This window comes from Diceros bicornis, chromosome 33 (genome assembly GCF_020826845.1).
Source record: "Diceros bicornis minor isolate mBicDic1 chromosome 33, mDicBic1.mat.cur, whole genome shotgun sequence".
Lineage (NCBI taxonomy): Eukaryota > Metazoa > Chordata > Mammalia > Perissodactyla > Rhinocerotidae > Diceros > Diceros bicornis.
In genome coordinates, this window is record NC_080772.1 from 13,787,359 (window position 1) to 13,815,358 (window position 28,000).

Consider the following 28,000-nt stretch of genomic DNA (forward strand, 5'->3'; position numbering starts at 1 on the left):
CCGCCGGCGCCGAGCACGAGTTGCCGGCTCCCTTCGAAAGAAAAAGGAAGGAGGAAAAGTTGGGCTGCAACTCAAGTGCGAGTGGGCGATGGGCGCGCGGGCGCGGGGCGGCTGAGCGGCGGCGGCTCGGGGACGGCGGCGACCCCCGCCTCCCGCCCCCGCCCCCCGCTCCGGACCGACCACGCCGCGCTCGCCGGGAGCGGCGGCCGCACCGGCGCGAACAAAGTGCGTCCCTCCTGGCGCGGTGGCGCCGGCCCGCGCGGGGACGGCCGCCGAGCGAGGTGGGTCGGCGGCGGGGAAAGTGCGCGGGGCGCCGCGTGGGGCGGGGGCGGCGCGAACACGCGGCGCTGGGGGCGTCCCGAGCCCGGCCGGTGCCGGCTGCGGGCGCGGAGTTGCGAGCCCGGAGCCGGGGGCTCCCGGGGCTCCCCGGCGGCTCCAAGTGCGCGAGGAGGAGAAGAAAGGGAGCGGGGCCGGGGAGAGCGCGGGGAGGCGCGGCGAGGAGGGGACCCCACCTTGCCGAGCTGGCCGGCCAACGGCGGTGGCGGCTGCATAATAACGACTTTAACCCCCCGAAGGCAATTCGGCTCCCCCACCCCCGAGGCCGCCGGGGTCAGCGCCGCGGGGGGGTCACCAGGTGGCCCCCGAGGTGGCCCGGCTGCGCTCTGCCCCCGCAGAGATCCGCCGTTCGGAGCGTGAACGGCCGAGGTGGCTGGAGGCCAAGCGGTCAGCGGGGAGAGGAAGGAGGGCGGCGGGGGACGCGTTGTTTGTTTGGTTCGCACCGGGGACTGGGCTCGCCGGGGGTGCGGGGGCGCGGGCACCCTGTGGGCTGCGGTGCGGGGTGGCTGCGTCCGCGCGGGGCGAGCGCGGCCCGGGGGAGGGGGGCGGCGGGTCCCAGGCGAGGGGTGGGGGGGTCGGGAGGCTCCGGGGAAGGAGCCGCCGGCCCCGAGCAGCCATCATTACCGAGCCGCCTTTCTCCGGATGGCTCTGCCTCGAGGAGCCCCGCGCCGTGGGAGCGCACCCCGAACTCCGGGCCGGCCGCCCGCTTTGTGAGCGCCCCCGTGGAGCGGGCGGCGCGGGGAGTGCTCCTGCAGTGGGTCGGACGGTTTTCTCAGAGGGCACTTTTAGAGACTGTTCACGCCTCGATTTTAAACTAGTTTTTTTCCCAGTCTTCTGAACAGACAATGGACAAAAGAAAAGTAGCAACCCACATGGAGAGTTTCCTTTTGAATTGCTAGAATTAGATACACTATCCAGCTCTCCACTTGCTAAGTATACTTTTTAGTTTCCCATTGTGCGTTATCTAGCAGTCGATTTAAATAACTTATCTTGAAATGTGTCCATCCTCTGGGCTTGATTTCTGGGATATATTAAATATTTTAATCTGTTTTTAAAGGATTATGAGAAGGCCCTGATTTTTATTTTCTAAAAATACTAATTTAAGTCGTCTTTGCCGTGGGCAATACCTTTCAAAGAGGTTGAGTGTATTTCCCCCGAATTCTCTCCCCATAAGGGTAGGGGGGAGTACTCCCTATACGTAATAATCAAATAGAAAAAAGAAACTTCTCTTTATTTCCTTACAGATCTATTCTAACGATGACAAAAAAATCTGACTGACTGTGACCTTAGCAGCATGGGAACCTGATTTATCACAGTTATAATTCCATTTAGATTGTAGTAATGTGGAAGTACTAGATAATTCTTGTTTCAGAAATAACTCGAGCCGCGATTTTATGAAGTTGAATCCGTCTCCCAGCCCCCAGAGTACATCTGTCGCAGAGTGTTTTTGTCTTGCTGTTGCACAACAGAAGCCCTCCAGTCTTTACCCTAAAATGGCAGCTTTCATTTGACTGGGGCCCATTCATTGACAATGATAATAAAGAGGCTGAAAGCTAGATGCTTGGGGCACGGAGCAGGACTCGGTTTGCCTTTCTAGGTGATAATAAGTAGGAGACATTTTCTGTCTCCCAGATTTATACACGAAAAGTTTGTTTTTCCTGAAAAATCTGTACTGTAGAAAAAAGTTACAAAGTAAACAGAATTTGGAAATAGAAAGGGGCTTGCAGCAAATTTTATGAACTAAATTTTCTTATTTTGCCTAATAAGTGGAAATATGGTATTCCCCGCTTTTTGGTAACCTGATAAAGGAGGTAATGAATTTTTGGGAGGCTTGTAACAGGTGAATTTCCTCGCCATGGCACTCAAGAATTGTTTTCTAGCACTGTGGATTTTATTACTTATATTCTCTTGATATTTTCTATTTTTTTCCCCTCTGTGCAAGCCAGTCAATTGAAACTTGAAGAATTCTATTCCAAGTTTTTCCAGATTCACATGAGTTTCTAGATAAGAAATGATTAATAATAAAAAAGACTGGTATGTGAATTCCAAACTGGAATTATATTGGTTTAATCAATGGATTTATTTTTAAATTAATTTAAAAAATTAATTTCTATGTTTTAATATGGAAGTCAGGATAGAGAAATGATACAGGTCATATATAGGTGACAGTGATGGCTGAAAACTCAAACATTATTTTCTTCTTTTGAGGAAAAATAACACTTTTTTCTCAAGTTGAAATTATAGAAGTCAAGTTTAAAATAACACCCCTAGTAACTTAGTTTTAAAATAATGCTATCATAGATTCACCTGTATTCGGTCTAGTTTTTAATCCGTTTGGCTTGTAGTACCATTTCCAAAACTTTTTCACGAGTCTTACTTTTATTGAGTTAAAATGAATACCCTGAGGAGGACCTTTATAATACCGTATCAAAGAAATGTTACAACTTTTTGTTTCATACAGTTGCAGTCAATAATGTAATATTTATAGTATAGTTTTTAAGCAGTTAGGGCAAAAGAAAAAGAATATTTTCATTTATGCGAGAATACAATCTGAGTGCTTCTCTGTACATGCTGTGTAACCCATATGAGCAATATAAGTGCTGAGTTTCCAGTAGTTATTTCTTTTTTTTTTTTTTTGTGAGGAGATCAGCCGTGTTCTAACATCTGCCAATCCTCCTCTTTTTTTTTGCTGAGGAAGACTGGCCCTGGGCTAACATCTGTGCCCATCTTCCTCCACTTTATATGGGATGCTGCCACAGCATGGCCTGACAAGTGGTGTGACGGTGCGCGCCCAGGATCCGAACCGGTGAACCCCTGGCGCACCCAGGATCCAAATCGCTGAACCCTGGGCCGCCGCAGCGGAGTGTGCGCACTTAACCGCATGCGCCACCGGGCCGGCCCCTCCAGTAATTATTTCAAACCTAGGCTTACAGCATTTTATTCCCTGTGCTTTAGAAAGTTTGCTTGCCATGCGGTTGCCATCCATTGAGTTACTTTTGATTCAGCAGTCATTGGCAAGCACTCACTGTGCAGAACAACAAACAAGAGGCAGTGCTTCCCCTCAGCGAGTTTACCAGCCAGTAGTTCTATAGGTAACTAAAGACTCACGTTTGACTTCTAAGATTAACTTTGAAGGTAGTAGTTGTCTTTCATCCTTTATTATCCTTATGTGGCCTTTTGGGTTTGATAGTAGACACCATGAGCATCTTATAAATATCTGCTACAAATAAGGCATTGCGAGAACAAAAATGCTTAGGGCTGAGCAAAGTGTGTGATTACAAAAAATGGCCCTTAAAACTTCAGTTTAGTAATAAAGTGATTCACTTCCAGTATTCAAATGGTTTCTAGATGTAAACAAACAAGCACTTGAATAGATACAGGTCACAGGGCCAAATGCACTAAAAAAGATGGAGAGGGAACATTTTGGGTGATGTTGAGAGGATGTCAGGAGCGTGTTGGCCCTGTGTGACTCTTTGTCTTGCTCATTCACATGGACACGTTTGTGTATCTTTCAAAAAAGCTATTCTTTTTATGCCATTAGAAATTCAGAATTTGGTAGTAGTATATCTTATCAGGTTTTTGAAGACATTATAGCTTTGTTAGTTTGAGAAAATTTTCCTTTTTCTCTAGAAAATTTCATTGTTTTGTCTTAGTCTTAAAAAAAAACTTCAAAGTTCAAAGATATGGTGGATGATGATAAAATATAAAAGAAATTGAGAGTAATTGATCACTTAATTTTTCTACAAAAATATGAACATGTAATGATTTGTTTTAACTTGGGTATTACGCAGGTCGGGTTGCAATTATGGCAGAAGTCCATAGCTGATTGTGGTGGTAGTTAAGAGCTGGGAAGGTAATTAAAAACACTACTACTGCCCTTTTATATTTTACTTTTATCAATATATTAAAATTCTTAAATGAAGCCACTCTTGTGTGATAAAAATAATAAATAGAAATAGGAAATCAAGGATATTGTCAAATAGGAATTCATCTTACAATCATTAGTGAATCTTTGGATATTTAGAGCGTGAGGACCTTAGAGAGCTAGTCTAACTTTCTCATTTTACAGATTAAGAAACTAAAGCCCGGAGAGATTAATTAAATGAGCTGCCTCTGGCTGGTCACCTGGTTGTCGCAGAGCTGTCTGGGTCACGGTGGTCTTCCTGGTACCTAGCTCAGTGCAGATGCACGGAGGGCACTGGTTTGTCTCTGTTGGGTGACTGAGCTGGCTCTGGAAGAGTCTAGCGCTCCCTCTCATGTTCTGACTCAAAAGTACCTTTTGGCTTAAGAATCCTACAGCACATGCTAACATGGCTGTTAAAGGTGTTCCTAACCCAACAGTAATTTATTTGCCCCTACTGTGTAATGGTTGGGAGGTTTTTTTTTTGGAGGGGAGTGGGGAGCTATGATTATCCATCTAGAAAAATGCAGAGATAATTATTCCAAGATTTGATTACTGTTTTCATTTTAGAAGCATGTATTCATTACCATAACTAGATTCCTATACTTTTTAACCAATGTTAGGTGACTGCAAATGTGATTGTTTTCTCAGTGGAGTATTTTTGGAAGGTTCTGTTTTGTTTTTAATTTGGAAATTAAAAAGCGTCTTTTAAAAAGTAGAAATAATGTAGCATAGTAATGAGGAAGCATGACTTGGTAGTAAAAGGCTGATTGGTCCTTGGGCTTGTTTGCTTATGCCAGTGTGGAATCGCAGACACTTTCCTAGTGGCCCTTTTAGCCTCACACTGCTGCTGTAGGTGTCACGCTTGGCTCTAGTGGCAGGTGACTCTGGACTGCCACCAGTTTTCCTGTTTCCTCTGTTTTCTTGTTCATCGGTTCAAGTGTTTATCGAGTACCTGCTGCCTGAAGGGTGCTGTGCTGTGTGTGAGTTAGGAATACAGTGGTGCCCTGAGAAGACAGGGTAGACCCATACAGAAAACTAGACAGAGCTACTGCAGTGTCGTAGGTGCTACTCGGTGGATCCCGGGAGGAGTGAGAATGACATGGAGATGCAACCAACCGTGTGGGGTGATGCCTCTTAGGAAGTGGCTTTAGCACCGCCATCCAAATAATGGTGGACGAAGAGGGCAGCACTAGCCAGCCTGGAGGGAGGCAGGGTGTTTGGGGTCTACAGAGAGCAGCTAGATGAGACTCAAGAGGCAGGTGGAGGCTTTGGGCAGGGCTTACAGGATACGGAATTTGGGAGTTTTAGAAAAGCAGCAGAGCCGCTGATGAGTGTTAAGCAATGCTTGACATGAGCAGACTTGTGTTTTGAAGAAGACTGAATTGGTGGGTGGGGAAGAGGAGGGAGAATAGGTTGGGAACAGCATCCTACCTGCTGTTGTTGTGGTCCATGGGATGGGGAAATAATAATGGTTTGGACTCGATTGGTGACCATGGCAATGGAGAAAAGTGGACAGATTCGAGAAATCTTTAGGAGGTTCAATGAATAGGACTTGAGGATAGATTTGTTCTCAGGGAGAGGAACGTGTCAGGGAATGTAGGTTTCTAGTATATTCCCTGCTTAGCTGGCTAGTGATGCTATTCACTGAGGCAGGGAGCATCTGACAAGGACCAGATTTGAGGAGGAAATTCGTCAGTTCTGTAGCATATGACTGAGGTAGCTGATAATGGACCGTGATACCATTGTTTCAGCCTTCTTTCCATTGCTAGTGGTATTCTAGAATTTCCCAAAATAATCTGTTAGCTTCCCTCAAAAGATATTGGTGTATGGTGAGCCCACCAAGGATTGCTTGGGGCCGGGGAGGGGGCGAGGGGGGAGAGGGGGCATGTCAGTGAAATGGGAGAGGGAGGGAACCTTTGTTTCTTGCCTCCTATGTAGCACTTTATATGAGTTTGCTCATTTTAGACTGAGAATAGAATCCTGTGGTAAGCAGACATTGCCACATTTTGTTCTTCTGTATCTCCACGTTCTGGAGGCCGCTTTCTGTTGCTACTTATGTATTGGGACAAGGTCCTTGGGCTCCCAGCAGATAGCTCGTGGTTCCCCCTGTGCTCTCAGTGGAAGGAGTTAGCTGTATTTTAGGAGCTGGGTACAGTCATACATGGGTGTGGTAGAAAGAATACATTGCTTAAATAGTTGTGGAGAGAAATACCATCGTTGGTCAGAATACCTACCTGTTTTTTAGTGGAGTAATCAACTAGTTCAATATGTAAATTATCTTAAAAGTCACTTTGTTCAGTTATTATAAAAAGTAGATTATATAGCATGGTTGGTAGCAAATGAGAGATGCTAACTGATAAATCCAGAAAAGCTTCTAAGTTGCTGACTTTAATATTATATGAGATGAATTATGAAAACTCTGAACATGTATCTTGAAATAATTTTTTGGGGGAGGTGTTTGTATTTTTGTTTTTTTGCCAGCTTATATAGGTAACGCTATCAGGCATTTATTTGTTACAGGTCAGGCTTTGATCTTGGTGTGCATAGAGATTCTTCCTGGACTCGTCTTTGGTTAGGGGTATATTTCAAAGGTACTTTTATTGATGTTGTTCCTCATAGGCCTTTCTGATGGCCATTGGGACTTGGTTAAGTCCGCCAGGGTCCTTCCTGCCTCCTTCAGCGTGGGCAAGATTGTGGCTTTACAAGTTAATTTAGGGACTTACATTGGTTGTAGGGACATGCTTCATCTGAAAGTTTTACTGTCACCTCAGTGGTTTTGAGGGATTATTTAGATAAATTTAAAATTCAGGGGTAGGAATGTTCCCATGTGAAGGAATAGTAGAAAAGCTTGGTGTACTGACTTCAGCCTCACATGGACATGTGCCAGCTACTCTGTGGCAATTTGCTTCTAGTACTATTTCTTCAACTTGCCAGTTTTAAAATTTTCAAAAACCTTAGAAAACATATTCTCTTGTTTGGCTCCATCAACAGTGTATTCTTACAGTTTAAGAAATCATTGCCTTCTCAGAGATGTAGACACTAAATGGAAAGCTGCTTGCAGGTTCCTGTGATGTGGCTTTTAGTGGAAGAATAAAGAGGATGTTTATTTGTCGTCTCCTCCCGCCACCCCCCCCCCCCAGCAGTGGCCCAAGAGGCAGCAGATTGGAGTTTTCCACCATGTATCTCATCAACATGGGGGGTGGGCAAAGAGCCACTGTCGCTGAGCACATGGGACCTGGGTTGCTACACCAGGCCTTTGTGTAGGGAAAGGCAGGGAATTAGACATGTGTGTTAATTCTGACGTGTCGCGTACTCTCCCCGGTATCCTCCACTTAAAAGTCAGAGATTTCTACACTGTGTTTGCAGTACGTCAGATAAAGGGTGCATGGTCCCTCGGTGATTGATTTTTCCCCTAGTTCTGTGGCAAGTTAGGGGGACTACTCTAACCCATTAAAGAGTCCACTTTGTTTTCTTTTTATCCTTCTGAAAGAAACCATAAACATTTTAGAGTCTGTTCTGTTGATACTTAAAACATAATTAGCAAACTTACATATTATTTTAACACATCTAAAAACTATCATCTTTAACATGATACTAAGCTGACAAATAGTGAGAAGTCCCTTGTAGAATTATAAACCTGCCTTTAGTTTCCAAGGCAGCCTGCCATTGCACTAAGTGAATAATAAAATCAATTTGAGCACGGTTAGCTGTACAGTCAAAAATATTCCTTAGTTAGAGAGTATTTTAAAGTGGATGGGGCTAGAAATTATTTATGGATGGGACCAACAATATATTGAAACTGTTAAGCCTAGATCCTCAAGGTGAACTTTTTTTTTTTTTTTTTTTTTTTTTTTACTGTTTCTATTGCATTACTTTATAGTCTTGTGTAGTTGACCTTGTTTGTGCTTGAAATTTTGCTTTGGCCAATTGCAGGTGTATTGATCTTGTCAGAAAAATTATGCAGACTCATCTTGAGAATTTAAAAATCTTGATTAGATTAAGAAACAGAGTTTATTTTCTCTGTTAGGTGGATGTTGGGGCAGTCAACTAAAATAGTGCAGGACATTAAAAATAACAGTAATAACCGTAACAACTAACTAACAGTTATTGAGCATTTCCAGTCAGGTGGGCGTTATGCTAAGTGTTTTAATGGATTGCTTCATTTACTCATCAGAACAACTCGAGGACATAGTAGACTTATCATCCCCATTTTACAGATGAGGAGACTTGGGCTGAGAGGTGAAACTGCAAGGGTCATACAGCTCTAGCAAGTGGTGGAGGAGGAATTTGACTACAGATTGGCTGGTCTCCAGAATCTGCCTGCATAACCACTGTGCTACCTCGCCACCTAGACTGGCTCTGAGGCTTGCATCATTGCTGTCTTCATAGGTAAAGGTCCATTAAAAATACCAGCGACACCCTGCAGTCCTGTATCACGCTCTGTTGCTGTATCCTATCAGACCAGGTTGTTTCTCTCCACACCTCCTCTGTTAGTGTCTGCTGCGTTTGTGGGACCATGTGTCTTAGGATGTCTTGGCACCTAAGATCGCCAGCTTCCATACTTTTCACCCTTAATGCTCTCCCTCTCCCATGGAGATGAGGAGAACAGTTGTTCCTGTGGAGGTTTTATTCTGTGGTGACTGAGAACTTGAGTGGTCACATCAGACAGATCAACGAGTGAATCATAAAAATGGAAATAATAATACTATCAACTACCCAGGGTTATAGTGAAGAGTAAATGAGATACTCCACCTAAAGCACGCGGTATGGCATTTGACATAGTATTTGAGTAGTTATTATGATTATTAGCTCACTCTTTTTTTTTTTTATAATTTTATTTATTTATTTATTCCCCCAAAGCCCCAGTAGATAGTTGTATGTCATAGCTGCACATCCTTCTAGTTGCTGTATGTGGGACGCGGCCTCAGCATGGCTGGAGAAGCGGTGCGTCGGTGCGCGCCCGGGATCCGAACCCGGGCCGCCAGCAGCGGAGCGCGTGCACTTAACTGCCAAGCCACGGGGCCGGCCCTATTAGCTCACTCTTAATCATTGAACTTACAAAACCATGTATCTAGATTTTATTTTTAATTTAAAAAGTCTCCATAATCCTAAATTGTGACTAGAAAAGAATGAGTGGCCTGAAATGGTGATTGGCTGCATGGTTTTCACTTTTTCTCAAGAGTAGACATCAAATTAATATCTATATGTGCCTTTATCCAGGTGTATAACTAGATGTTATTTACCTTATCCAGAGGCATACAGAAGTGATTCAGATATCCCAGATACTAAAAGTGACAAGTTTAAGGGAGTACTTCTTCCCTTTTAGCTATCAAGATATTCATCTGCTAACTGAATTATGGCTGTCTTGCTAGTAGACCAGTCATTTGTTCTTTTTCCCAGACCTGCAATTCTCCAAAAATGGTGGGTGATATTATCCCAGATGATCAGTGGTGGGGCATATTCCATCATTTCTGGAATATTAGAACTTTCCAATACAGATTAGAGAGGCACAGAGTGTTCTCAAAATCTGTAACTCTAGTTCCTCAAATCCCTGAACATTTAATTCAGCCCTTTCCTCCCAAATTCTGTTTATTGCTTGAGGAAGAGACAAGATGGGATCTAAAATGAGAGTAGTTTTGGGGTTGGGTCTGGGATAGGAGGAGCAACTAGAAGATGAGAAGGTTCCCTTCCCCTGGAAGGGTAAGACTCTGGGGTAGCTTCTTTGGAATTTGACTGCTATCCAGATTCGCATGAAAGTGGAAGGGAGAGAGTGTGGACAACTTTCATCTTATTCTGTTTTACTTTCACTTAAAAGTGACACTAAGGGAAAAATAAATGGAGCAAAGTAAACAGTTGATAAATATGGATATATGAGAGTTTCTTGTACTATTCTTTTGTCTTTACTGAAAGTTTGAAAAATTGTGTCAAAATCAAAAGTTTCTTAAATAACAGTGACTTTAAGGGCTTGATCTCAATAGCTAACATTTATGGAGCATGGACTTTATGTGAATTCCCATTTTGCTAAACTATTTATTTACATGAACTGTTTTCACTGAATACCAAAGTAAGAGTAACCAAAATGCTAAGGAAGGAACAATAATTGGCATTTTATAGGTGAGGAAATGGAGTTTTAGAAATTGTTTAGTAAATTTGCCCAAGATCACGGCTATTATTCGTGGAGTTGGCACTCAAATCAGGACAACCTCATTTAATAGTTTGTAGCATTAAATTCTGCGGAAATAGCTTTGGATGGTCCCATCCAAAATGGCCCAGGCCTTAGAATGGTAGGGAGAGCATATATCAAGGTCTTACACACCTGTGCATTCAAGGGCTGGCTCCCGGAGAGAAGCTGAGAGGCTCAAAGGCGTCTGTTAGTGGATTGTAGTCAGAGAGGCTTCTTTTCCTCAGATGTTCTATCTTATCAATTGCCAACACTTTCAACCTAAAAGACACACGCTTATTGCAAGACTGACTTATGTTCCAGCCCTGTTTTCGTTTATCAGTCCAAGACATAGCCAACATCAAAATAGCTTGCTACAGAATTGGCCTTCCTCGAAGTTTCTTTCTAGTGTTTATTCACTTAGCATCTTTTTCTCACCACACAGGACTTGAGTTGCCAAAGATGGAACCCAGGATGCTGCTTAAGCTCCCAGTCATAGTGCTCGTCCTTTGTAGATACATTCACTTGGGTGACTACGCAGCCTCTGTGAAGTACTTGCACACTGCTTCTGCTGACACACAAGGCAGCAGGTCGTCTTCTACAGCGACACACTGCATGGTGGAAATAGGTGTATAATTCAAAAGTGTAAACCAGTAGACTTAGATATTTTGGGGTAGACATGTGTTCCCTTCCCAGGGGATTTAAAAAAAACTAATAATATCCCCAATCCTGATACTACTGTGCCTCATAGAAATATTCTCTGGTGATATATTTCTAGATTTTGTACATGTTTATAGTTTTTTCCCTTCACAATTGGACAAACTGTCGACTAGCTTGAGTACAGTGAGCTTCTAGTTAAAACTTAAGTTTTACTATTTTTGGTGCGCTTAAAATTTTAAGTTTTGTTTTGATTGTGTTATGTTTCAGAGCTAGGTTTATCACCAGAATTAGCATTTTAAGTTTTCCATTTTCCCTCTCATTAAAAAACAAAATTAAAAATCGGGGCTGGGGTTGGAAACAAGCTTCAAGTTTATAAAGAACTTCGTGGCTATTATGGGCTGCTGAGAGCCATTCCGTTTAGAGTCCAGCAGGATGAGGAGAACTCTGTCTCACGTGCTGTCAGATACTCTCGTCCGGACACGATACAATTACGTAGTCGGGTAACTTCCGCACACGGTTGAGCCCCGGGTGGTGACGCTGCTATAACTGAGTTGCTAGCTGACGAGCAGTGCCCCTGCCACAGCTGGAAAATGCGTGTCGAGGTGTTGTTGACTGTCTCGGTGTGGTGGACAAAAGGCCGAGGAGCTGCGCAGAGCACCGGCTTTTGCTAGCAGAATGGTTGACGTTGAGGACGGTTCTTGGTCATTCTCTGCAGCTCAGGCTTTCAGACGTCGGGAAATGCCCGCATCGTCAGCATTACCCTCTATGGGTCACTGCCACAACAATAACGTTAGTAATAGTATATTCACTTGGCAAACCTGAAAATGACTCTTTACTAACTTCACCACCTTTAAGAAACTCGGCTTGGGCCAGCTATTGAATTTGTTGATTTGTTTCACCTACCAGCACTAGGCTAGAGGTGAGAAAATGGGTCTTTTGATTCAAAGAATTACAGCATTAATTCATATCCTTATGAAATTTTCCTGTGTATCTCTTACTCTTCCAATATTCTATTGTTGTGAAAGGAACCCCAGCTTCCCCTTTTCTCAGTGTTTTGAGACAGTGGCATGGAAAACGCTCATGCAGAGAAGCTCCGGGAGTAGTCGCTACTTGCTGCTGGGGGCTGAAGGGTCAGCCGGCTGTGAGCCTGGGCGTCTGCTGTGGTGGTCTGCAGCTTTTCAGCAGTGGTCTTGTCCTCCTTCCTTCCAGCTCACCAGGATTCAGAAGGAACAAAGTGGTTGTGCAGAGATTCTGCATCCAGTGGTCTCTAAGGAAGAGTAGAGTGGTGAGCTGGACTGAGGTAGCTTTTTCGTCTGTTGTCTCCAAAGGACCTGTAAAATGGGTCTGTTTAGATGATTTTGAGGATCTTACGTAATTATTTAAAAAGTTCATCTGGTAAAATTAGAATGACTAATAAAATAGGTATTTATTGGGCCTTAGAATTAACACAGTCACCTGGGGTGCTTGTTAAAAATGCAGATTCCTCAACCCCACAGCAGTTTTACTCTTGGAATTTTGTCTAGAATCTGAATTTTTATCTAGGTGCCTCTTATGTACTCTAAAGTTTAAAAAGCCACATGTTTGACCAATATGTTAGTGACACAATGAAAATACTGTGGAAATACAGAACAATTTAGAAGAATGGTAACTCATATATTTTTACAATATTTTTTGGGATTTTGCAAGTAATGTTTTTCTCTGACACATAAATGAGTGAAATGTAGCTGCTATTTGGCATACCAATTAATATAAAAGGTAAAGATGGACAAATGGTTAAGAGTTTGAAAGCACAGTCCACTTTAAAGGTGGTGTTAAAAGGGGTGGAGAATAGCGTGTTTTGTATTTATCAAATTTTATTTTCATTTCTGCCACAGAATAATTAAAAACTTGTTTTATGTGTAGTTCTAGTTTATGTGGTGTGAAAAACGAACAGATTTAATATGCAGCAGTAACTATTTTGGGGCAACTCATTTCCAGCAAGTATTATTTCCAAGGGCGTGTCATAAATTTAAAATGAGAGTCATCTCAAAGGTAATTTGGTGAGTGGGTTAGTGCTGTCTTTAAGGACTGGGTAGCATAATTCTCCGTAAGAGACAGGATGCTCATGTGCAAAGTAAAAGGAAGCATATACACAGAGCTCTTTGCTCAGCTCTCCGTCTCCCTTCCTTTCTGATTTATTCCTCACTCACCACCCCGTCCTCTTGACTCTCGTCTCCCTGGAACTGGGCACGAGCACTGTTAGGGTCCTGGGCCTTCCCTCTGATGATCTCTCGTGCCTCCTTCCTCTGCTTCCTAATCGCCAGGTGCAGCCTGGACTCAGGGTTGTGATCTTGGCCTTGTCTGGGGTCTAGTCCAGGCCCACAGCCTCAGCTCCTGTTTCTATGTGATTAACTCCTAAATCTGTATTTTTGTTTCCAGTCTCCCCCTCCCCGCAACTTCTATCCTTAATGTTCCCAACCTAAAACCAAAGTCTTCTAACACCTCCTCCTTCTCGCCCCGCATAACACAAGCCCGAACCTCCAGGCCCAGCTCTGTCTCCTGAAGCTCGGCTCCGCGTCTCAAGCCTGCAGTGGTGTCGTCCCTTCCTGGCTCCCTGGGTCCTGGCCGTTGTTGTCTGTTGCGGGCTCCTTCTCTTCAGCGGGCACCGCATCCTTGTGTCCTGGCATCCTTGCTCCTTCCACTCTATTGCACCCTCCCTGACACACATTTGGCTGTTAGAACTCAGTCCCAGGCCTGCTGGGCCATTGCTGTCGTTATTTGCGCTGGAGGAGAGCGGAGCAGTAACCAGTGTCTAGGGGAACCTCCCCTCCCTCCCTCCCTGCTCCTCTATGTCCTCCTTCAGTGCCCGGGCAGCTGCTGCCTCATCTCCCTGACTGTTAGTCAGAAGGACCTGAGCTCCGGCCCCTCAGCCCCTGGCGGGGCGCAGCTGCCTGCAGAGCGGGGCCTGCTCCAGCTCTGCTCCTTGTGAGACGGCCTCCATGAGGGAGGCGGCCTCCATGAGGGGGGAGGCCTTCGCAGGCAGCTGAGCCTGATGGGTTTAATGTTGAGGCTCTGTCTCAGGCTGGGCAAGGTTGCCCTGGCCTCCTCAGTGACAGGTCCCAAGCCCTGCTTGGCTGTCTCCCGGTTAGTTCAGAACGTGGGTGGGAAGAGGAGGTGAGAGTTATTCTGGCCTCCTCAGACCCCATTACTGTGCTCCTGGCATCCGACTGGAACATGTTTTCCTGTGGTAGCATTGTTTTGATAAGGTGCTTAAGATGCACTGTGGGTTAGTCCACTGCTTTTTGTAGGTTAGCACAGTAATGTCCATGTTATAATATTGTATTGGAGGGAAAACTAGTAAACTAGCAGCTGAAATCCTTTTGGGAGGGACTCACTCGCTGAAGTGAGCATGACCTAAAGAACTGTTTGGTGACACTGGAATCAAGGCTGATACCTGCCTTACAAGGCCGCTGTAACACAGCAGGTTTTCAGGAAACTGGACCTGTCCAAATTCATGTTAGCATGAGCTTTTACATAAAGGGCCATACGCAAGTCAGTTCTAGGAAGGACTTTAATGAATGCAAAGACATGGCCTGTAACGACAAGGAAAAAATTTGATAATGTTTTCAGATGTACACTCTAAAGAGTAAATGGCATTTTGTGTGTGAGACTTATGATAAAATCTTTTTGGTGTTTGGAAACATGGATATGCTTGATGAAAGCTGTTATTTTACTAACTCCTTTCAAAGATAGATAAGAATTATGAGTGTGCTGATCTTTGGAATATTCTTGCTAACTTTTTGGTATGACTTTAATGTTTGACGGTTTGCTTGTGTAAAATAATAACTTTGCTAAGTTCTGTGGCAGATACTAAAAATGTTATCCACAGCTCGGAAGTGCAGGATAACACACATGGGGCAGTGTGGAGCAGGACAGCACAGTATGTCATTAGTACTGTATAGGGTGATGCTCTCGGTGTAGTGCAGCTGGGAGCGGCCAATGCAGGGCTTGGTAGTGGAGAAAGAAATCAGGAAGTATGGCCTACGCTCTCTTTTGATAGGATGGAGAAACTGAGAAATAACATGAACAAAATTATGGAGATGCTGTGAGCCAAGGGTCCTGGCAGGAAACAGCCAGCCAACCCAGAGCAACCTGCAGGGGCCAGGACAGGGACCTTCGTCCCCAGTGCCCTCCCAGAGAGAGCAGGAGCTGGGGGAGAGGGACTCAGCCACTGCCACACACCCGCCCCCTCCTCCTCTCAGCCTCCTGGGATAGCCAGCCTGGGCTGAGGGAGGATCAGAGTTGGCTGGGAGGGGAGGGGCAGGGGTTGGAAAAACAAGAGGGTGGGCCATGGCGAAATTGGAAGTTCAGACAGAGTGAGATCCTGACTTACATTACATGATGGAAATGGAGTTGAAAGGTTAGTTTGGCAACGTGTGATGAATTGCAGTTGAAGAGGCAAAAAGTCAGAGGCTGTTGAAGGAGCCCAGCCAGCAGGCAGGGAAAATTGAAGAGGGGAAGAGACTCATGGAGAGTGTGGGGAGATGGGATGAGGAGCTGGTCATTTCCGGGGGCCCGGCGTGGAGCTGAGAATGGCTTTGAAAGCCTCTTTTCAGAACTGAGGTTTGATATTTTGAACTTAGATTAGATCCAAAAATAGAAAACATCGAAGGAGGGTAACATGTATAAAAAGATAAAAAGATCACTTTAGAAAGGTTCCAAAATAAATCTACTTCACTGATGAAGTTGTGCAACTTGCAAGTCAAGAAATAGCAAAATATTAAACATTTTTTTTTTTCTTTTTAAATAAAGTCAGGATCTTTTAAAAATGATTTTGGAACTATTTTCACTTTATTTTTATAAATATCCTTACAACATGGGCACAGACAGAATTCTGTAGAATATTAGTATTACTCTTTTGGAATCAAAACAGCACAATGGTAGCTAGATTGGGAGAGTGTAAGAAGGCTATAGAAAGACAGTTCCTACAAAGTGAAGTTCATCAGTTTACTACAGTTCAACTTTCTTTTGAATGTATGTGTTCTGATATTAGGAAGAATTGTCTCCTGTTTTATACTTCAGTCACTCTGCTGTGTGCATGTGGGTCTATTAAAAAGACATCTACATATTCTATGAGATAATACAGTAGAGAAACAGTGGCAGTCTAATAGAAAAGCGATAAAGGGTATAAGTAGGTAGTGTGTAGAAAGAAAATTTAATTGCCAATAAACATGAAAACTTCCAGATTATGGAGTAATAAAAGAAATGCAAATTAAAATGAGATACTTTTTTCACCCTATCAAATTAGCAAAAAAGATTTAAAAAATATTCTTGATATTGACAGAATATGGTGAGACTTGCCCTTTCACTGTTGTCTGAAGTTCAATAAGTACAAACATTTTGGGAAGGAATTGGAGATTATATGTATCCGGACCTTTATTTTTTTTTATTTATTTATTTATTTTTTTTTGTGAGGAGATCAGCCCTGAGCTAACATCCGCCAATCCTCTTCTCTTTTTGCTGAGGAAGACGGCCCTGGGCTAACATCTGTGCCTATCTTCCTCCACTTTATATGGGACGCCACCACAGCATGGCTTACCAAGCAGTGCGTCGGTGCGCGCCCGGGATCCGAACCAGCGAACCCCGGGCCGCCGCAGCGGAGCGCGCGCACTTAACCGCTTGCGCCACCGGGCCGGCCCCCAGGACCTTTATTAATGGTCATTCCAGTTGTATCAGTCATCTATCCTAAGGTAGAATATGAAATCCAATCAACTATGATGAATAAGAGGTCACAGCATTTTTTTCTAACAGGGAAAAATTGGGAATGGTTAGATCTGTGCTATATCCATATCATATGTTAGGATATTATGCTGGCGTTACAAATCATGTTTTTGAAAAATATAAAGCTTAAAAGAGTACAAAATAATATATTAACTATGGTCCCAATTTTATACACATTAAATCATAAGCATAGGAAAGGACTAGGGACAATACATCAGTTTTAAAAATGAGTAGTTTCAGGGATTGGCAATTTCACTTAGTTAAAAGCTCTGCTTCCAGAGTTAAACAGATCTGGTTTGAATCCCTGCCCAACCACTTAGTGGCTGTGTGACTTTGGACAAGGGAATTACTCGCTCTGTGACCACAGGCAGGTGTTTTAACTTATCTGAGACTCAGTTTCTTCGGCCGTAACGGGGTTGATAGCAGTACTGACGTCTCAGGCTTATTTGGATTAATGCAGCAGTGCACCTGAATACTTCACACAGTGCTTGTGGCGTTGTTAGCACTCAGCAAGTGTTAGTTATTTGGACTGCAGATGGTTTTTATTTTAATCTTTATTTTTTTAATATTTTGTAAATTTTAAACTGGAAGGTACTTTTAACAGTTAGGAAAAACCACCACCATCCAAAGAAGCTCTCAGGTACCTTGTACAGAAGGAAGGACTCTGACAGTTTTCTAGTATTTTGTGGTGTAGACAGGGACATCTTTTAAAAAGTAATCGTAACTAGTTTTATTTTTGAAACAAATACTCTCAACTTTTGCCTCTCAGGGTTTTCCTTTTTTCTGGATCACTTAACAGTACTTGCCTTATTTTTTCTATCCCAAAGAAATTTTGTTCTGCAGTAGGCTGAATTTAAAAGACACCCCTCCCCCACTTTTAAGTTTTCTGAAGTCAAAACAAGAATCATCTTTTAAAAAATTTCTATAGATGAGATCTGAATTTGGTTAATATTAACTGCACAGTTAGCACTTAAATTTCAGACATATTTAGTGCTAGCTTCTGTACATCTCACCTGATTGTTTAAATATGTGATATGATTCTGATATTTGGGAGGTGGAAGAGAACCCTTGAGACTTTGGAGCTTGAGTTAAAAGGCATCTTGTGTCTTGGAGTGAGCTGATGTAAGCTGGTAGGAAGACTTGAGCATCTGGAACTCCTTCACCTTGAAATTGTTTCTTTCTTGTAGAAGAAACACATTTGGGCTTCATGCAGCCAGCAGAGACTTTCAGGCTATATTTTCTTCACAGGAGGGTAACAGCTTTGCACCTATAATAAAATAGCTTCAAAGCTTTGGTCTCCTTGAAGTTATGTTACCTTTCATTTATCTCAAACATTCTTTATTATATCTTCCCTGGCAAACAGAGGAGGATAGGAAAAGAAAAAACAGATAAGTTGTTAACATTGTCCCCTAAATTAATGATGAATGAATGGATTGATGGTAATATAAAACTTCAAAACCATAGAATCCAGAATATATGGAACAACATTATTGTATTTCATCAAATGTAAGATGGTATCAATTGTAAGATAGATCCTTTTTATGATATATTGAAATATGAAAAAAGTATGTCTTAGAATCAATGAAATATAGTAAAATAAAAAATCAAGAAACCTTCAGTTTGCAGTCACTTGTATTTGTCAATTTTATTTACTGAACAAAAAGGAAAATCCCCAGAATGCACCTGAAATTGGAACTTAAGCCTTTAATGTTGAGCAAAAAGATTTAACAGCTGTACGTCACTTTAATTACACCTAGTCCCACCCCTTACACACCTTGCTCCGTACGTCGTGAACAGCACATATTGTACAGCATAGATGGACTCATGAATCAGGTATTTCAGCATGATCCTGCTGGGCCGTTGGACCTAATGTAAGCAGACAGTGGGCAACTTTTTATAGTCTTAATCTGCCAGACTGCTGTCAACACATTGGGTACCATAAAACAGTGTCACCAAGACTATTCCACAAGAGTGATGCCAAAATCTATTAAAACTCACAGTAAACCAAGAAATGTACTGCTAACCACTGAAAACCTGACTTGACAAGCAATCAAGTATTTGAGTATAGATTCTGAGTTTAGTACCAGGCTAATGCCCACATTGTCCATGTGCAAAAGTAGTAAACAAATGGTTCTTGTTTATAAGGAGTTTAAAACCTAATTACTCAGTGATACAAAGCGAGGAAGGGCCCCATTTAATTTTTTGTATCCAGGATAATTTGAGAGGATTTTGCATCAGATAGTGTGAGGCCAGTATGGAAAGAATACAGGGTAGGTAGGCTTCTCCAGACCCAAATGTGGACCTATATTATAATGAACTCAGAGATTCTTCTTCCACCAGCCATAGAAGGAAAAACTTCAGATAAAATGATAGCAATGTAAAGATTCCTTAAATAGATAGAGTCAGAAAGGTAGCATGGCGTAAAGGTGAAAGCCAGGAGCTCTGGAGTCAGATGGCCTGGATTTAAAGCTGAGTTCCAATACTTAAATGCCTTTGGGACCTTGGCAAGTTAATTAGCCTCTGTGCCTCAGTCTCCTCACTTACAGCATGGGGTTAATAATAGTCCCTTGTTCAGTGCCTAGCACATAGCAGTCATTCATTAAAACAAGCAGTTATTAATATCGTTATGGCTTGCTTTGTTTCTTGGTAAAGAGAATATGAAAGTGAGAGGTGTCAAGATTTGAGAGCCTTGGTGACTATTAGTATGACTGTGGAGGTTTCAAGTAAAGATGGTAGATAACGCTTTTCTTGGTGTCACAGCATTATGCAGCTTGAGAGCAGTTAGTTATTAACGTCTTTAAAAGAAAAGATTGAAAGTATGATTGTGGCAACTACCTATAGGACATTTTGCTAGTGTTATCGTGGTGAGGGGTTTCTGGATTTCCTCTTGTGTCATGTAGTTAAATGAGGAATGGTTTTAACATGGCAGTGTGGATTTAGGTTATAATGAAGTGTAGGAATTGTGCTTTGTATGACATAACTGGCTTCTCTGTTTTATCCCATAAATTCCTATATCTTAGGTGATAAAACCAAATATTTTAATGTCACCGAAAAATTCTAGAAGAAAAATCAAGAAGCACTGAGATGATTTCAAAATTGCCAAATACTGATATTTCAACTGTTTTGTTTCTAGTCACATAGAGTGAGCCACTGTGGATCACAGAAGCCTGTTATGTTGTACAAAGCACGGTTCCTACACTTCATTTAACCTAAATCCACATTGCTGTGTGATAGGTGCTGTTTTGTTAAAAAAGCCTAGGATAGCCTGTTGTGCTGTGGCCAGCCCTGTGTCTCCTCCATTTCTGTGGGCTATGTCCCAGCTCCTCTGTTTCCTTCCCGAGGGCCTTCTCTCTCCTGTTGGATGCGGTGGGAAGGGAGGTCATAGAAAAGTAGAGTAAGAAATAGGGCAAGACTTTAAGGAGCTTATAGTTGAATTAACTTTCATCTTGTCTTCAACCCCACGCTCCACTAACTTCTAGGATCATCCCTCACATTCTCTTCTCTCAGCCGCATTGTGGGTTAGATGACGTGGTTTTGTTTCTTGTTTGTTGTTGTTTCATAGCTAGAGATGGTTTCTATGGAAATATTTTAGATTTCAAACAGCCGGATTTCAGAAGATCATTAGAAATAAAACTAAATACTAAATTGATACTTGGTGATTGCTTGCCTTAGGCTCTTTCTAACCATACTGGCAGCTTTTCACCTTCACGAATTGTGTCTAGGACATTTCTAGAAGCCTGCCATCTTACAGTAATTGTAACAGTTAATAGCCATTCTGGAATAGATATATGCTATCTAACAGGTTATGGACCTTTTCATTTGATGCTGTGCTGAGACTGGATATTGACCTGGTGAAAACCAAGGTTCGTATATATCTCAACCCAAACTAGATGAAGACAGCATTAAACCCACAGGAATCAGAACCAGAGAATTAGGAGAATACTGTGTTTGGCCTAACATGGTGAGATGATGCCACATCAGGTGACTGAATAGTTGTAGAAACTTAAAAATATTGCCAGCTTTGATGGTGGCTGGGTACTGATTTAAACCAATCAAGTGGTCTATAAATATGACAGTTTCAGACGCTATGTCTGCTGTCAATAACCATCGGAGGCAGTATAACCTAACAGTTAAGAGCGTGGGTTCTGGAGTTAGAACCTGGTTCTAATTTAGACTCCTCGCTATACCATGTGACCTTGGGAAAGCTACTTACACTTTCCAGGCGCTGTTTCTGAAGAGAGGCCAGTGCCTGGCACACGCACTCTAAGTGGAACGATGGGATGGGGACGATGAGGACGACGGAGTTGCAGTTTTGGCAAGTCTGTCGTTACTTCAGAAGGCAGTGCTTTCCAGAAGTGGTGGGCTGGTTTCACAGATTAGAACAATCTGTTCTTTTGAATTTTGAGCTGAATGAGGCTTGTGAATGTGTATTTTTGGGCAGGAAAATAATCTGATGGAAAGTGAGCACATATACGCATGCAGACATAAACCTGAGTAATTCAGAATATCTTCTGTGATGGGACCAGATATATAGCTGCAGTTCAACCAGATCAGCAGACTGTGGGTAAAACTTAAAAAGAGTCACAATTGTGCATCTTTATAAGCGGCAACAATGGTTTAGTCACTCTGTGTGTGAGACAGCATGTGTACAATGGCCATGAGAGTATATGGCCCTGAAGCCTCAACAAAGTACTCAGGACATGGTAGTCGTGACGGAAAAGATCAGGGCTAGAGAGCCAGTCTTTTCCTTCATATGGCTTCATTAATCTGTAGAAAGTCTTACCGTCTCAGTATCTGAAAAGATCTATGGGAGTGAAGACTTGCACTTTTCCCCCTGCAGTGTTGGTTTTTGGAGACAGGACAAAATAAAGGAAAAAGCAGCTCCACCACTCACTGGTTTTGTGATTCGGAGATTACTTAATTGTTTTGATTTCGTTGTTTTCCTATGGGCCAATAATACTTCAGGGGTAGTGTGAGGATTATATGGGAGAGGGAGGGTGTGTGTGTGTGTTTGTGTGGGGGTGTGTGTGTGGGGTGTATAAAGCACCTAGCACAGTGCTTGGGCCATAGTGAGCACTTACTAAATGTTAGTTACTTTTTTCACCTGCTTGAATGCTAATTTTCCATGTGTGGTGAGCATATAATCTGGAAAATACAGGACATTTTAATTCAAATATTAGACCTTTTTTTAAGACTAGGTATCCCTCCTGATTTCTACACAGGTAAATATGGTTATTGTATCCATATCACACTTGGCCTCTTGTAGCTCTTATTTTGGTTTCCTCTTCATCTTAACTGTCCATTCCAACTTCATAGAACAACTGGAATCTGTTTAGTCCTCTAACTAAATAAAGCTTTTTATATTAAGACCTCCCAGCCGCAAGCTTGTGGGAAGGTGGAGACTGTGGTTTTAGTTGTAAACTTAAAATCTCTTATATGCATCCTTTCTCTATCAAAGCTTTTCAGTTGCCGGTGAACAGAATGTGAAAGTGACAAGGAGTTAGCTTATACTCTTAGATGCCTGTAACTGGAGTCTCGTATCAATATCTGTCCCCATGGCCAGGCAGTGTGGGAGGGACTACTCAAGGGAGGTGTGAGCAAATTGGGGCCATCACTGCAATTATCTTCCACAGTGAATGTGCGTATCTCTTAGTTCTTCTATAAAGTGCCTTTGGCCAATTGACTGGTGACAGTGCTGAAATGAAAGCAGTAGCGGAGAACGTGTTAGAATTTCATCGCTTTCTCTTCCTCTCTCATTGGTCAAAGTAGGGTTATGGGGAGGAAGCAAAAGAAGAAAACAAAACAAGAACAGAAGGCTGTTTGTGCTTTCATTCCCCCCCCCCCCATAGTACTTAAATCTTAGAAGCCGTTTTAGGATAAGTTCTTGAAATCCTATTTCGTTAAAACTGTTGTCAATTGAAATTATAGTCTCTACCCCATTCCCCAACAAGGAAAAAGACAAATTCATGATGCTTCAGTAACTGGAACCACTGCCAAACTGGATGTTTAGCTGCATCATAAAATTCATATTACATTCGTTCTTTGAGTGTAAACTGAATATTGTTCCAGTCCTCCTGGAAGGGCTGTCCCACCGTTCGGGTGCTATGTTGGACAACTTCTTCAGATTTTAATCACCCACATTGCTCTCTTTCCTTACGTTCGGCCAGTTATCAAGCCAGGTCTGTTGTTGTTCTGCCTCATCTCTGAAACAGCTCATGACTCCTATCTCTTCCTGTATCTGACTTCATTCTCAGATTAATCTCGATTTAAGCATGTCTCAGCTGCTGGATCTACAGTGTAAATTTTCACTTACTCTTTCAAGACCGTCCTCTCCCATCCTCCCTTCTGTTCTGTTCTCCCTCTCCTTGCCTACATGGCCCGACTCCGCTCACCACTCATGCTGTTCTCTGAGTTGTGCCCAGTCTTAGGACCTTTTTTCCTGATGCTTCTCACCCGCCCCCCCCCCTTTTTTTTAAATTTATTAAACCCACTCATAGAAAAAGTTCCCGCTCCGCTTGTCTGAGTTTCTGCAGTGCTCCTGTACTTGATCATTTGTTTTATCTCACTCTCTGTAAGGTATTGGCTATAGAATTAGTTGTTTCATGTTTATTTACTGATCCAGAAGAGTAATTATGAGTCTCTGTGGGCTGGGCATCATGCTGAGTGTTGGGATACAGAGGTGAGCAAAACTCTACTAGGTGTACAAGGCTAGTGAGATAGGTGGATATTAGTCAAATGCTCACACAAACATGTAAAAGTGCAACTGTAACAATTGTTTAAAAAAAGAAGGAACAGAATGTGATGCTGTGGAGTGGGTACAGGCATTTTACTGAGACACGGAAAGTCTGACGTACCTGAGGAAGGTGAGCTTGAGCTGGGGTCCTCCTGCCTGAAGACTAAGTGGCTGCACTGGGGAGAGCTTGGTGTGTACCCCAAGAACAGTGGGGAGCAATTACTCTGGTTGTGCGTAGATTGGAGAGGGCTGGAGATGGTGGGGGAAGACTACTACCTAGTTCAGTGAGAGGGAATAGTGATTTGTTCTAGTGTGGTGCTCATGGACAGAAGTAGATGAGTCTGAGAAAGATTTAGTAGGTAAAATCAATACGATTTGATGATAGATTGGATGTGGGGAGCCCTAGGAGGACGAAGGTGTCTTGGGTGACTCCTGGGTTTCTGGTTTGCCTAAATGGCTAGCTAGCTGACTGATCGTCGTGGAGCCACCTCTGGCCCACAGGGTACCTATGCAAACTAATAAGAGATGCCCTTTCTCTAGGGCACGTGGCTTGGCTAGTGGAGCATTGGCTGGATTTTTATATCTGCTTGCTTCCCCCAGTCCCTTGAGTAGTGAAAGGACTGTACAGTCCCACACCTGACTGTAGCAGCCCCTGACAGTCACCAAGATACAGGGTCACCAGCATTTTTCTCCCCTCCCCTCCAAACCAGGTGAGATTTGTCTACGATTTTTTTAATCAAATGGCAGAGTGTGTAAAAGCAAGTGGGAAAGACCCAGTTCAGAGATGTATTATATAGGACTGTATGGGAGAGCAAAGGATAGTTGGTGGAGTAAGATTCTTGAGAGGGGAAGAAGGGAAGGATTCCAAAGGTAGAGAGACGAGCCTTAACCGGCAAGAGCATAGCTGCTCTGTGGTGACAGGAAGGCAGGAGCAGTGGATGGTGGTACAGATGTTAGGGGGCATATTTAGCCTTCTGAGGGCTTCTGTTTTCCCTGCAAAGTAGGGAGTGAGATTACTTATTTATGCATTGCCCCTCCAACCAGGGTATAAATTCATTGAGGACAAAGAGGTATTTATGTATAAACATGCTTATTTGTTTCTTTCATAGCACTAGGTTCGTAGTTAATTAGTTGTTGGGTTTCATTGAAAAATTGGACTTAGTGAAAATTTAGACTTATTTGGGGTTAAATATGAAATTACGTGTGAAAGACAACTCACTGTTTTATCAAGTTTGCAAAAATATTAAATGCTGTGAACATGTGCCATACTACATTCTTCTTAACTACTTCCTCAATGTTGCCAACTTTGTTTATAAGATATCTGTGAATAAACCTCATAGAGTAAACATGGTAGGATTTTTGTAACAGTTTGATGCCTGGACTGGAGGGAAATGCACACCACCCACTCTTTGAGATTTAGATCTAAAGCACAAAGATAATGGTGACACACGTAGAAGAGAAAACAGGGGGAAAGGTTACATGGAATAATGGTTCTTTACTGGAACCCCTATGCATTGATCAACATTATGTAATAAAGAAAATCACTTTTGTACCATGTTAGATTGCTTACCAGGCACTTTAACAGTCATTGGCACTATAATCCATATGGCACTTTATGGGAGAAGAAATTCAGGATTTACCCAAAGCCACATGCATAGTGGATGGATGAGATGTACTTGATTCCAGTCTTTATGACCCCAAAACTGAGTCAAGTGCCTTTCCACCATGGGCATCCTCAAAAGATGAATTACTTTTTTTTTTTTTTTTCCCTTTTTAGTGGGCCCTAGCTGTGCAGTTCCAAATATCGTGGAATATCCAAATATTAGATACAAACCCAGACCTTTTTATACTGTGGGGCTTATGCTCATTTGATCTGATTGCTGTTGGGTGATGGAGCAAGTTTTCTGACTGATATTTTATTTGTTTTCTAATTATGCCTGTGCAAAATTATTTAAAGTAGTTAAAATTTGGATTAGGTGGCTGAGCCATTATGAATTGCTTAAATTGGTAACATTCAGGAAGTAGTGGGAACAATTTACTATGGCACATATTTATAGTATTTAATATTTTTAAACACTTGGTGAAATAGTGAGTTTTATGATACCAGGGAATGTAGTTGTGCTTGACTAGAATTTCACATATAATTATGTAGAAATAATTTAAACAGTATGCTAAAACAAAGTCTGAGCAGTTAGGTGATGAAAGAATAAAGAGTGATACTAGACCACTTGTTACGTAATTGTGTGTTCTGGAACTTCTTGTTAATAGAGTCTTGCTTTCATTGTTGAATAGTCATAATAAAAAGTAAGAATTAGAGTTGTAACATATAAAAAAATGAATTAGAGAGGTAAACATTTATCTTCAAATTATGAGGACAAAAGTATAGTAATTTAGCTATGATTTAAGTTTTAAATCTGTCAGTTAAAATGTTTTGCCATTTAAAAAAGTCATCATGCTGAAAGTTAATTTTCATATGTGAAGAAGAGGGAAGTTCTTTTAACGTTGTTTACTAATCTACAAAGATCTTTAAAAGTACATATTAATATTCTGCATAGGAACTCTGAATCTATGATATAAAATTTGATAAATGTTAATAAAAAACACCTTTGATGCTGTCTAGTATCCTCTTGGAACTTGTTTATTCCTGTATCCACAGAGGCTGAAATATGCAAATATTGACAAAACTAGATTTCTCAGTAGTATTTCAATTAAAATATTGTGAGTCCGTGCCTCCAGGAGTCTCCCTTGACTGGCAGCTCTCTCTCTGGAAAGGAATTTGACTGCTTTCCCTGAGTGACTCTTCTCTAGTCCTGCTAAAGTTGAAGATGGTAATTTACTATCTTACTGTTACATCAAACACTTGTTCCCCATGACATGATATAACTTAGATATGTCTCTCGATGTAACAGATGTCTCATATACTGATTAATGGATTAGAGTAATGAAAAAGTTTACAAGTTACCTTTCTATGAGAGTTTACTTTGAGGGATTTTAATAGTAATTATGAAGAATTGATTATCGGAATTGAGTAGCTGTTGATAGATAACTCCCCCAGTACTTGTTGACAACCTGCTGTGGCAAGGCCAGGTGTAGACCAATTCATATTTGAGTCAGACGCTAAGGGTATACTCTATTAGAGCATTATTAAGACCTTAAACTTTTATAATATTCAGCCAGTTAAAGTGCAGGGGCGAGTTCCTGGAGGAATTAGCTTTTGTGCAGGATTTAAAGAATGGATGATAACTGAGGAGAGTGGTGATGGAAAGGGGAGGAGGAAACAGCTGTGAGGAAAGCTACAAAGCTCTGTATTTAGGAAACAGGAAGAGTTTGGTCTGGATGAAATAGAGGAGATGTGAAGATTAGCTTAAGGAGGGCTTTTTGAGTGAGCCTGGGTTTGTTTTGTAGTCAGAGGGATCCCTCGAAGCTCTTCACACTAGGATTGAGGACATCAGACCTGTGCTTTGGGTATTAGGCATTCAGAATCACATCTGGCTTAACCCCCACTATTCTCCAAGTTACCCAGGGATACTGTCTCCCCTTCACTTTCTCCCCCGTGGACTTTCTCCTTGCAATCCTCCATATCCACAACGTCGTCCAAGTTTGTAGATTTGTAGTTATCTCCCGACATGGCTTCTCAGATCCTGCACATATTTCACTGTCTCCTGGCCTTCTCTCCTGGACTAGTGCAAAGACTTCTTACATGAATTCTCTGCCTGTTCATGTTCCAAAAGGCTCTTTAATGCCCACATGTCCACATTTCACACTTCTGTATACCCTTCTTTGTGTTTCCCCCTTGAAAACCGAATTGACTGCCTCCACCTGGCACTCAGGTCTTCCATTCTTAATGCCAACCTCACTTTCTAACCATAGTATCTACTCTTCTTTAAATATATTCTGTAGGGCCGGCCAGGTGGTGTAGTGATTAAGTTCATGTGCTCCTTTTTGGCGGCCTGGAGTTCACAGATTTGGATCCCCAACACGTACCTACACACCGCTCATCAAGCCATGCTGTGGCGGCATCCCACATACAAAAAATAGAGAAAGATTGGCATTGATGTTAGTGCAGGGACCTTCTTCCTCAAGCAAAAAGAGGAAGATTGGTAACAGTTGTTAGCTCAGGGCCAATCTTCCTCCAAAAAAAAAAAATCTATATCCTGTAATCAGGCTTAACTGGATTACTCATGGTCCCTAAACACGCACTAGTTTCCTTCTTCAGTGCCTCTGCTCTTGCTTGCCCTCTTTCGAGTACCTTTTTTCCATTCAAACCCTCTTTGCCTGTCAAAATCCTGCTCGTCTTCAGATTCAATTTCAAGTGTTACCTCTTCAGTAAAGCCATTTCTAATTCTTTCCAACTGAATGCAACTTCCTTACTTTATATTGTCTTCTAGTTATTTGGGGCACATGTTCCCAAGTGAGGTGCAAAGGTAAATATGGCAGCGTCTTGCCC

The 28,000-nt window shown here is 42.3% G+C and overlaps 2 protein-coding genes across 7 annotated transcripts in view; one reads left to right on the forward strand and one right to left on the reverse strand.

Moving 5' to 3' along the window:
* Positions 1 to 28,000, forward strand: part of CHD7 (chromodomain helicase DNA binding protein 7) — a 180,752-nt gene that overhangs the window by 688 nt on the left and 152,064 nt on the right. Inside the window, exon 2 of one of the 6 annotated variants that reach the window (XM_058528758.1) lies at positions 8,458 to 8,635. The exons of 3 other annotated variants lie outside the window; for them this stretch is intronic. The gene's annotated coding sequence lies outside the window, so the exon portion shown is untranslated. Of the gene's footprint in view, positions 282 to 8,457; positions 8,636 to 28,000 lie in introns of all 6 variants that reach the window. 2 more of the 6 variants (XM_058528759.1, XM_058528757.1) reach the window with 2 other exon arrangements.
* On the reverse strand, positions 72 to 27,181 carry LOC131396632 (basic proline-rich protein-like). The gene is made up of 4 exons (XM_058528995.1): positions 27,083 to 27,181; positions 18,595 to 18,686; positions 961 to 1,085; positions 72 to 919 (listed from the first exon to the last, which is right to left on the reverse strand). The coding sequence occupies exons 1-4, from the start codon at positions 27,179 to 27,181 to the stop codon at positions 72 to 74; spliced, it is 1,164 nt and encodes a 387-aa protein (XP_058384978.1).